General features: G+C 34.7%; 3 protein-coding genes across 3 annotated transcripts; all 3 read left to right on the top strand.

Moving 5' to 3' along the window:
- The first annotated feature begins 5,404 nt into the window (after nt 1-5,404).
- LOC125826355 (LRR receptor-like serine/threonine-protein kinase EFR) lies at nt 5,405-6,136 on the top strand. Its single transcript, XM_049505661.1, has one exon. It carries the CDS (start codon nt 5,444-5,446, stop codon nt 6,134-6,136), a length of 693 nt encoding a protein of 230 aa, XP_049361618.1. The 5' UTR covers nt 5,405-5,443.
- A 105-nt stretch (nt 6,137-6,241) lies between these two features.
- Nucleotides 6,242-9,529, top strand: LOC125826354 (receptor kinase-like protein Xa21). Its single transcript, XM_049505660.1, has 3 exons — nt 6,242-6,296; nt 6,891-9,035; nt 9,162-9,529. Exons 1-3 carry the CDS (start codon nt 6,242-6,244, stop codon nt 9,527-9,529), a joined length of 2,568 nt encoding a protein of 855 aa, XP_049361617.1.
- A 653-nt stretch (nt 9,530-10,182) lies between these two features.
- Nucleotides 10,183-11,578, top strand: LOC125827053 (uncharacterized). Its single transcript, XM_049506411.1, has 2 exons — nt 10,183-10,361; nt 10,642-11,578. The coding sequence occupies exon 2, from the start codon at nt 10,646-10,648 to the stop codon at nt 11,357-11,359; it is 714 nt and encodes a 237-aa protein (XP_049362368.1). The 5' UTR covers nt 10,183-10,361; nt 10,642-10,645; the 3' UTR covers nt 11,360-11,578.
- Nucleotides 11,579-11,728: the final 150 nt, after the last annotated feature.

Raw genomic sequence — 11,728 nt, 5'->3', positions numbered from 1 at the left:
TCGAAGTTATTGATAGAGAAAAAACCTTTGATTTTTCGCAATACTGAATTGGGACGGACATGAAAGCTCCTTCGATCTCTACAAGTTGTGAGCGCCATCACCTCCTCTTCTTCTTCCATATTCAATTTGATCTGATCTCTCTCGATTTTACATATTTACACTCTCTGTTGACACTCTAGTCCTCCCTCCACTCCACCCTCCCCGCGCGCGGTTTTTTTTTTTTTTTTTTTCTAATCAAATTTTGGGGCTTTTTATTATTATTAATAGAAGCAGGGAACAATACATTAAAGAAAGAGTTGCCAAAGACCAACCCTTTCCCTATGTAAAACAAAAAAATAAAACACATCTTTCCCTATACACTAATGTTTCCTAATCCACCGCCTCTTCAACTTCATTTCTCCAGAAAACCTTGACACCTGAAAAAAATGTTACTCCTTTGGTCAAAACCCACCTTCTATCTCATCATGTTGTGGGTATCACCTGTGAGTATTCCTATTTATGATAGATTGCGTTTCACCATTTTGGTTGGTTCTGATATGCAGTGTGTTCGCTGGTACAATTGCGGCATCTGCTAATAAAATTTGCTTGTGGATCTCTTTCCAGTGTGAGTGTATTGCTTTACTTTGTAAACACATTCAACTTTGTAGACTTCACTGAATATATTTTGTTTATGTAGTAAATGTGAATCAAACTATGTTGTAGCCAATCCTCCCCCCTTATCCCTTCTTGGTGTTACTCTTAAATATGGACTCTGTAGTTTATCACTATTCAAAATCTTTCTTCCTTTTGCTTCAAGGCTCTTGAATTCTGTATAAATGCATTTTCCCTGCTCTATTGCCTGATTTGCTATGTAGTCTGCAGGCTGATTTCCTTCTCTCATGTGCTGAAAAGTGTGTTGTTTATTGACCATTATTTCCTTGATTTCCTCCACCATGTCTCTTATTATCCCACTGTCCTCCTAGCACTTTGCATATTAGCATAGAATCTGACTGTATGATAATCCGATTGCAATTTGAATGCTTGCAGTGTTTACTTGCTTCTAGAATAGCTCTAGCTTCCGCCACAGTTTTCGTAGTATTTTCTATACTAGCCCCTTCTGCAAAAAACCAAATCCCCTTTCTCGTTTCTCAAACAGTAGGCATAAGAGCTTAGCCCTGGATGCTCCATCAGTGTTATATTTTACCCACCCTCCCCGTGCGCGGGGTTGTCAATTCATTGTTGACTTAAAAAGTTTTTTAAATGGGAAAATATTAAAATTTGACGTGTATGCTATTATATAGATAATGTACTACAATTAAGAAGAAATATTGATGAGAAGAAATAACAACTGTATTATTTTTTCTTTTTCATTTGTTCTTGTCTTTTTACTTTGTTACATAAATAGGGATATATGTAGATGTATATGAGCCTATTTGGATTGATTAAAATTTTTATTTTCAAGTCATTTTTAGCTTTTGAAAGTATTTGACAAGATTAAAAATAAGTTTTAAAAAATTAAAATCAAAAGTAGGGTCACTCTCAACTTTTTATTTTTAACTTAAAAGTTCTTTAAATTTGACTTTTCAATTTTTGATTTAAAATAAATTTTTTTAAATCAATTCAAACGGACTATATACTTAGACATTAAGTATATTGTATAGATAACTAATTTATAACATAGTATATAGTATATTGTGTATATATCTATCTTATAACACAATGCATATCATGTGCACATGGATGTTACCGCACAAAATATATCAAATTAACCCTCAGTCATCAAGATGAAAGCTCATATGGTCAACCAACCTATAATCCTATTCTTACTTAATTCAATCTAAGAAAAAGTTTTAAAAAATAAATTTTTCACCTACCTTCACCTCAAGAGTCATTCGTATTGACTATTGAGGTGAAAATTAATCAAGATCTTATAACGGAAAATTAAATTCTTTAAACATAATTGAATCTTAGCTCAATTTAAGAGTTGAGGATAGGGTTGTTCACGGTTTGGATAAAAACCGATCCAAATCGAAAAATCAAATCAAACTGATAAAAAAAATCGATTTTATTTGGGTTTGGTTTGGTTTAGTTTTAGATTTTTGAAAATCGATAGTATTTGATTTGGTTATGGTTTTATTCGAAAAAACCGAAGAAATAACCGAATCAAACCAATAAATTATATACATATATTTTATTAATATACATATTTAATATATTGTTTTATAAACAATTTTGAAGACCTTATATATGTTTTCATTAAAATTTCTTTATACTTATTTATTGAAAGCAAGAATGCCCAAGGTGAAAACATTTATCTTATTGATTTCATGTATATGAGTATCTATGACAATTCTATGTTAAATTGAAAATGTTATTGTCTCTTCCTTCTAGGCCAATATAGTGAATTTTAAAGTTTTATTGATAATAAATTCAGTGATCGAAAGTTCGGTAATTTAAGTCATTTTAACTATTTTTTTTGTTTTGAATGGATTGTTATCACTTTTTTCACATTTTGAATGAATGGTTTCTTTTATTTTTGTGTATGGTTAATAACCGAATAACCAAACCAAACCAAATCAAAACCGATAACCACCAAATCGATCCATGTATATTATATTTGGTTTGGTTTAGTTTTGATAATTTTAAAATCGATTAAGTTGATTTGATTTTGATTGACCAATAACCTATCAAAATCAACCCGTGAACAACCCAAGTTGAGGAGATCAATCCTCAAATTTGACCCATTTTCAAGTCAAATTGGATCCATTTTTCAAGTAAAAATCGTCTCTCCTCTGTTGGTAGAATCTGATGGGTTTTTGAAACTATGTAAATTGGGAATCTGTGATGTCAAACCCACAAGAATTGGGCATTGCAGTGCACTGGGCACTGCCATGGGCGGGTCAAAAAAGGGATTGTATACTGTCTTATCGGCGGTACAATATCTACAAATTTTCAGAGTTACGATCTCAAATAAACATCCCTGCGTGATCGCCATTGAGGTGATTCCTGCGTTTTACTTTAATTTCTGCCTCTACAAACTATGCATTCTGCAATATATGCTAAGCTGCTAACTGTTAAGTCAAGTTCATAGAAATAGTAGCAAATACCCATTTTAAAGTTTCAGATTTGTTTAAAAGGTACAAATATTTATTTTTATATAATAAGAGAGATATTTGGAACTGCATTGAGGGATTGTGTTTGGTATAATTGGCAGCTAATTCTACAATTTTTTATTTTCAGTTAGAGTTTTGACTATTGCACAATTATAATTCATTCTTGTCTACAAGTTGTTGTTTAAGATGACAAACTACATATCAACAAAGACATTGACACATCCTCTAAATACCAACTCCAGTTTGAGTAGCTACGACTTTCATCACCGATACAGGTATTAATTAACTTGGTTTGTCCTGTAATATCGCAAAAAGTCATTCCCAACTTGAACTTCTCTTTTCTTAGAAAACCGTTATTATTGGCCTAACAACAGACTTTATGTAGAGTTCAGAATTTCTAGTCAGCTTAGTTATGAGATTATAACAACTGCACTTCAATAATTTCACAAATAATCAGATTGTGTCATCAGGACTTTAGACAAAATTAATTAAGACTTTATCAATTTGCTCTATCACTGTCAATTTTTAATGGCCTCCATCTAATTTCCACCTGAGTAGAACTTATTTATTGAGTTGAAGTACATATGGCCTACATGTTATAGAGTTTGACTTTACATATACCATAAATACACTGGCTAAACTTGGATCTAACAAGTTGCCTCTATAAGGATGGTGATAGAACGATAAGCTATTGAATAACCTTTATCCTGCTATATTATTTCAGATCCATTACCTTCATCTTACGTATACTAGAGAGAAAAATATCTACTTGCACTATTCTGCAAAGGCAATATATAGACATTATTGGTGATTTGATTTTTCAGTTTCTTTTTGACACCTCTTAAGATTGTAACTTGTAATATTGAACATTCAAAAAAAGCTCAAATATGCCAGCAAACTTAGTGAAATGGCCTAGCCATGTCACTCGGTAATAGTTGGGCATAGAAATTCCATCGACGTTACCATTTTGGGCTACATATGTCATTACCCACTAATGGACCCCTAATATTACATTATCTAAATCTTTTATTACTTACCAATTCCCTCCCCTCTGACCCCTTTTACGAGTGGCATTTGTGAACCATTTTATTAAGTTCAATGTTATTTTTCTGTTTATCATTTGATGCATGACATTCAACCTTTTTGAATCATATATATTCCTATTTAAACGTCTGTAGTTTCTGATTTTATGTAATAAATATAACAAACTTATAAGGACAAGTTTGTTCCTTATAGGCTTATACTATAACACAATTATTTTATATGGAAAAACTATACTCTCTTATTTAATTGGATTATGAATCTTATCCTATTCTACATCATTCACAAATTTCACGTACTTTGCGGCTCTTAAAAAGATTTAAGAAAAACACAAATTTGTGTAAGAAAAAAAACAAAGACGGGCTTAAAAATTAGTCCACTAATGAGATGTAGCTGGTATGTGAGTACATTTGTGTGTGTGAATTATGAGTATATATGAATTTTCATGGTGGAATTTGGGGTGTTATAGTAGTTGGGACGTAGTGGTGGCTTGGGAAAAGGACATATAATTTGTTTCAGAATAAAGAAAAAGAAAAAAAGACGAGCTTAAAAGAGAGTACACTGATGAGGTATATCTGGATATGGAAAGTACATACGAGTGTGTGAATTAAGAGTATGTGTTTTCATGGTAGAATTTGAGGTGTTACAGTAGTTGGGTGTTGCGGTGGCTTGGGAAAAGGACAGGAAAAGATGTTTTTTTAATAAGACAGGTTTAAAAGAGAGTACACTAATGAGGTGTAGCTGGTTGTGGAAGTACATATGAGCGTGTGAATGAAGAGTATGTATGTCTTTTCATGTTGAAATTTGTGGTGTTATACTGGTTGGGATGTGATGGGACCTTGGGAGAAGGCTCAAATATGCCACTGCAGTTAACGAAATGGATAACATATGTCACTCGTAAAAGGGGGTGACCATGTGAGAGGGGTGGCGGTGGTAAGTAATGAAGGGTTTAGATAATGCCACATAGCAAAATCTGATAGTAGCAGGTAATGGAATATATGGACAAAATGGTAACGTCGGTGGCATGTTTATGTCCAACTATAACGAGTGGCATGTTTATGTCCAACTATAACAAGTGGCATAGATAGGCCATTTTGTTAAGTTCAATGGCATATTTGAGTTTTATCCCTTTAACATTCAAAGTCAAGATGTTTTAACTGGATTACACAAGAGGCGATTGTATCCAAGCGAGCCCATTATATAAAGTTGGATACTTGAAAGGAGGAAATGCATATTAAGAACTTCTTTTCTGCTTTTGCATTTTAATTTCCTTCATACCCCTATCAAATACTTTGGTTCTTAAAAAAATAATGATGGCAAGGGCCGCGATGACAGGCCTCCTTTTACTAATCTACTGCATCAATATATCTGCTTCAAGGACAAACTTTACTGACGAATCAGCTCTATTAGTCTTCATAGCACAAATAACCAATGACCCCGATGAAACTCTGATAAGAAACTGGACACAAGGGACTGAAGTTTGCAGTTGGATTGGTGTTTCTTGTAGCACACGGCATCATAGAGTTGTCTCACTAAACCTCAAGAGTCTAAGATTAAGAGGGTCCATTCCGAAAGAAATAGGGAACCTTTCCTTCCTTAGTTTCTTGGATTTTGGCAACAACACTTTTAAGGGTGTAATTCCCAATGAACTTGGACGTCTAACGAGACTCAAGTACTTGTCCTTGCAAATGAATAATCTCACTGGTGAAATCCCACAAAGCCTTGGATTTCTTTCGAGGCTTGAAGTGCTGGATCTTTCTGAAAATGACCTATATGGATATGTTCCATCATCTATCTTCAATATCTCTTCTTTAAAGATCATTGATTTGAATTTGAATGATCTAAGTGGGAATTTGCCAAATGACATGTGCAGTAATCTCCCAATGCTGCAATATTTATTCATGGGTAACAATGGTTTAGTGGGTGAACTTCCTAGTCGTTTAGATAAATGCACCCAACTTGTAGCTCTGTCCTTGTCTTACAACAGATTCACAGGTAATTAACTAACTTGTACTTCTCATTTCCTTTTTTTTCTCCTTCTTCTTGAATTGATCATTGTATTTTTTCCTGATATTGTATCTTAATTAATAGGAAATTTACCCCGAGAAATGGGGAACATGTCAAAGCTTCAAGATATGTTTCTTGGATGGAATAAATTGACAGGTAAACTCTCTATATATGGAGCGTTTTACGAACATAGAATGTTTTAAAAAGACCATAAGAGCAACCATCAACTAACAACCTGGGATCCTCTTCTATAACTACATTGCTAGAGCAACTCCTTATTGAAACAATCATTTTCAATATAGGCCATATATATGTCCGTGTGACAACCTCTAGAAAAGTAATACTCCCTCCGTTTCAATTTGTTTATCTGGTTTTGACTTGACACGGAGTTTAAGAAAGTAGAGAAGATTTTTAAACTTGTAATCTTAAACTAATTTGACTCTTCAAGATCTCTTTCTTGAAACAGAAACGCAAATGCTTTAGTGAAAGTTGCTGGTTCATAGGACTTTCCTAAGTCAAATGGCGGAAGATTAAATGACCACCAGCTTTTGTAAGGCTCTTGTGTTGGAATGAGATTATAGTATAGGATGTCTACACTGATATCAATCTTACTATCAGTTTTGCTGACAAAACACTAAATATGTCCGTGTGTGCATTGTCTGTCTGTTTGATCTATTTCTCCTTATATTACAAGATAAGAACTTGGTTCTTAAGTGTCTAACAACTCCAAAAATGTGATATAAATTTCAGGAAATATACCAAGTGAAATTCAGAATCTTCGAGCAATTCAACATCTAAGTCTTCGAAATAATGAATTGGTCGGAACTTTTCCTCCTTCTATGGGGAATTTGTCGACTTTGGTGATGCTAGATATTGGTGCTAATAACCTTCATGGAAACATTCCTACAGAATTTGCAAAACTTGTTAATCTGAAAGAAATATATCTTGGTTCAAATAAGATAACAGGTCAAATTCTAGACTCTTTTTATAACATTTCTGGGTTAGAAACGATCGCACTTGCAGCTAATGAGCTTTCTGGAAGTCTACCTTCTAACTTTGCCCATAACTTTCCAAATCTTAATGGCCTTTATCTTGGGTTGAACCACTTTAGTGGGACAATTCCTAGCTCCATTTCAAATGTTTCCAAGCTCACTTTCCTTGATTTGGGCCACAATTTTCTTAGCGGGGATGTGCCGATGAATCTTGGAAATTTACAGCAGCTTGAAGTGATCAACTTGCAGTTGAATCAACTGACAAATGATCCTTCCACAAGGGAATTAAGTTTCCTTACTTCCCTATCGAGCTGCAAGCACTTGAAGCGTATACAACTAGGATATAATGCATTCAGAGGAACTTTTCCAAAGTCCTTAGCCTTCAGTAATTGGTCTGATTCTCTTGACGTATTCATCACCTCTGGAAACGACATCACAGGTGAAATCCCTGTTGAAATCAGTAAGTTGAGTAACTTGGTGTGGTTAGGCATTGGAAAGAATCGTTTGAGTGGTTCAATTCCTCATGAATTGGGAAACATGAGGAAATTGCAAAAGTTGACACTTTGGAAAAATAAAATAAATGGTACCATACCAGAAAGCTTATGCAATATGGAGGTCTTATTTCGACTTGACTTGAGTGAAAATCAGCTTTCAGATGAAATACCAAGTTGTTTGGGAAATCTCTCTTCTTTAAGAGAACTCTTTTTAGATTCCAATGCATTGAGTTCCAATATTCCTCCAACTTTTTGGAGTAACATCGGTATATCAACTCTGAGTTTGTCCTCCAATTTTCTCAATGGTTCTCTGCCTTTAGGAATAGGAAGTTTGAGGAGTCTAAGCAATTTAAATTTATCAAGAAATCAATTCTCAGGAGAAATTCCGAGCACAATTGGACAACTACAGAATTTGGTGAATCTTTCTCTGTCGATGAACAATTTTGAAGGTCTTATACCTCAATCAGTCGGATACTTGGTTGCTCTTGCATACTTGGATTTATCTGGAAATAACCTTTCAGGTATGATCCCCGAGTCTCTGGTGAATCTTAAACAACTTAGCTATCTTAATGTGTCTTTCAATGCACTCACTGGTAAGATTCCAAATGGAGGACCTTTTGCTAATTTGACAGCTGCATCTTTCATGGGGAATGCTGAATTGTGTGGACCATCTCAATTCAATGTGGCGGAATGCAGAATTGGTGGCATGAAAAGAAAAAACAAAAGGAGGGCATTAACTTTTGCTCTTGCATCAGTTGCTGTAGCATTAGTAGTCACAACTATTTTCATGGTTTGGTTTCTCAATTACCGAAAAAGAAGCAGACAACTTCCTATACCAGATTTGATTGGTCAATCCCATCAGAGGATCTCTTACTATGAAGTTGTTCGAGGGACAAACAACTTTGATGAAGCCAATTTGATTGGCAGGGGAGGCCTTGGTCTAGTGTACAAAGGAACACTCCAAGATGGAATTATTGTTGCTGTAAAGGTTTTCAACACAGAAGTACAAGATGCATTTAGAAGATTTGATTTGGAGTGTGAGGTTTTACGTAACATTCGCCATAGAAATCTTGTTAAGGTGATAAGTAGTTGTGCTAATCTTGATTTTAAAGCATTGGTTCTAGAGTACATGCCAAATGGAAACCTTGATGCTTGGCTTTATTCTCACAACAACTTTTTGGATTTAAGCCAAAGATTGAGGGTTATGATTGATGTGGCTTCTGCAATGGAATATTTACATGAAGGTCATTCTTTTGTTGTTGTACATTGTGATCTAAAACCAAGTAACATACTTTTGGATGGAGACATGGTTGCAAGAGTCAGTGACTTTGGTATATCCAAATTTATGACAGCTGATAAATTGATAGCACAAACGAAGACGTTAGGCACTATTGGCTACATGGCACCAGGTATACAACTGTTATCAAGTCTTTCTTATGTTAAATAATGTTAATTTGTCTCATTATGTAGATAAGAAACAACACGATTCATTTTGCTATTGATTAAGAAGATAAATATATGGCGTGTGTTTGCAGAATATGGATCAGAAGGCTTAGTGTCAACCATGGGAGATGTTTATAGCTATGGTATCATGTTAATGGAGACCTTTACAAGAAAGAAGCCCATGGACGATCTTTTCGTCGGAGAACTCAGCTTGAAGAGATGGGTGTTTGAATCATTACCCGATAGAGTGATGGATGTAGTGGATGCTAATTTATTTTCAAGACAGGATGAGCAGTTTTCATTCAAAGAGACTTGCTTTAAGTTGGTAATGGAATTGGCCTTACAATGTACATCTGAATCACCTCAAGAGAGAATCAGTATGAAAGATGTCCTTGTAAGACTCAACAAGATTCAAACCAACCTCTTGCATTGTCCAACAACAAGCCAAAATAGAATGTAAAAAATTCTTGGTGAGGACAAAATTGGGGGACAGAATGAATACCATCTTTTCTTTTATCTTGTTTTCATTTTTTTTGGACTTGTCTTGTAAAATATATGTAACAAACCATGGTAGCTTGTGAAACTGTAACTTCAGAGACTCATGGACTTGCCTACAACTCATGTTTGGATTGACTTTTTTTCAAGTTGATTATAAGCAAAAAGTCATAAGTTGGAAATATCCAACTTTAGGACTTCAATTCAATAAAATAAATAAAATAAAAGTAAATTGAACCTGAGTTATAGTGTACTACTCTTTATTATAAGTCTTCTGTTGATCGATATTATCATGTTCATATTTCGTAAATATTTCATCACTCTTTTGATATTCTCACAAAAAGTTATGTAGATATAAAAAAGGTGGATTTTTTATTAAAAGAATATAAACTTATGGGTCAATTTTGTATTTAAAAAATATGAAATTCTCAAATTAAGCTTTTTGGAGAATTTTTAGAATTTCATCTCATGAAATTGCATTTTAAAATTCAAAATGTTAATTTTAACTCATAATTTCAAATCACGAAATAAAAATGAAACCGGGTTTCCTAAGTTATTTGATAGGCATACGTGTAATAACCCAAAGATAATTAGGGCTACACTAAATGAACCGTTCCAAGATCAAACCCAAATTGAAAGTATCAAAACCCAAAATTAACTCCCCTGAACCCCCTCTCTCTCCCCCGTTCAAAATTACCCACAATCTACCAGTAGTTTGTGCTGTGCAAACTCCTCCGACCGGCGACGGCGACGGCATCAGCAATTTAGAGTCGGCGACTCCTCTTCCGTCACTCCCTGTAAGTCTCTCTTTTATATCTTTCCGTTCTAATTTGTTTACTCCCTTCTTCCAAGTTTATTTTTAGGCGTAGTCTATACAACTCATTTGCGAGTATAAATTTCATTCAAACACTTAAATTATGATTTGTTCCAATTGCAATTATAAGGCGGAATATATACAAATGTTAAATTTGCAAGTATAAATTTCATTTAACCCTCGAACTGCAATTTGTATCAATTGCAAGTTTAAGAGATTATCGATGTATTGGGCTTGTTTTAATTTACTCTTCTTGTGCTCAGAGAGATGAGCCGATCAAGTGAAGCAGCCGCCATGAAGCGGAAAAGACCGGATTCATCTACTCAGGGACTTGTAGATGCTGAGCTTGTAGTGCTCAATGTGGTCAAAAGTAAAAAAAATCTGGGTGTGTGGGTAGCAGATGTGAAAAAAGAGGCAAACATCGCACCAGCTCTTGTCGATAAATGCCTAACTTCATTGGTGAAGAAGAATTTGATTAAAAAAGTCCCTACTATCCAAAATAAGGCAAAGAAGCATTACATGGCTGTTGAGTATGAACCTTCCGAGGAACTGACTGGTGGAGCATGGTATTCCGAGGGAAAGCTTGACAAGGAATTCATCACTGTTCTTAGAGAGACGTGCCTTAAGGTTATAGGGATGATGAAAGTTGCTACCGTGGAGGGGATCCACGACTTTTTGAAGAAACGGAAAGTTGTTGAGTGCTGCACAAGTCAACAAGTCGGTGAAATATTGAACTCTATGGTTTTGGACGATGCCATTATAGAGGTAAAGAGTACTGGTTTGGGAGAGTATCATTCTATTCCTATTGGATCTGTTTGTTACAGAATTGCAGTTGGAGATATTTCAGGTCCGAAAACAATAGGACCAATGGCTTCGATTCCATGTGGTGCTTGCCCTAGGATTAGTGTATGTACACCTGATGGAATTATATCTCCGAAAACCTGTGTCTACTACACTAAATGGTTGAACATTGAGTTCTGATGGACTACAACAATGCAACTTGCTGGTTGCTTTTCAAGTTTCTTGTTTTGTTGTTTGGTTTATAGATGAAACCAATCAACAATTTCCATAAACCCCTTTTGGAAGTTTTAACATTTTATTATAATGTTTGAACTCAGTTGGGAAAATTGTGTTATCATGCTACCTTTTGCTAATGAGAAGATTGCAGCCTAATGTGTATTGGCATGACAACTTTCACAACTTTTGACATATATCAAATTGTCATCAGGTAGCTAAATGTCACTTGGAACAAGTCATTATGTTGTCTACATTTATTTCCGCAAAGTCATTTGGTTCGTGGACAAAGTTATCTCGGGATTATAGTCTAATTTATCCTAGGCTAAATTTAAT

The sequence above is a fragment of the Solanum verrucosum genome, unplaced genomic scaffold (genome assembly GCF_900185275.1).
Source record: "Solanum verrucosum unplaced genomic scaffold, falcon-dt-bn FXZP01000060.1, whole genome shotgun sequence".
NCBI classification, from domain to species: domain Eukaryota; kingdom Viridiplantae; phylum Streptophyta; class Magnoliopsida; order Solanales; family Solanaceae; genus Solanum; species Solanum verrucosum.
Note: the sequence above shows the minus strand (reverse complement) of the source record. Positions and strands in the feature narration are given on the sequence as shown.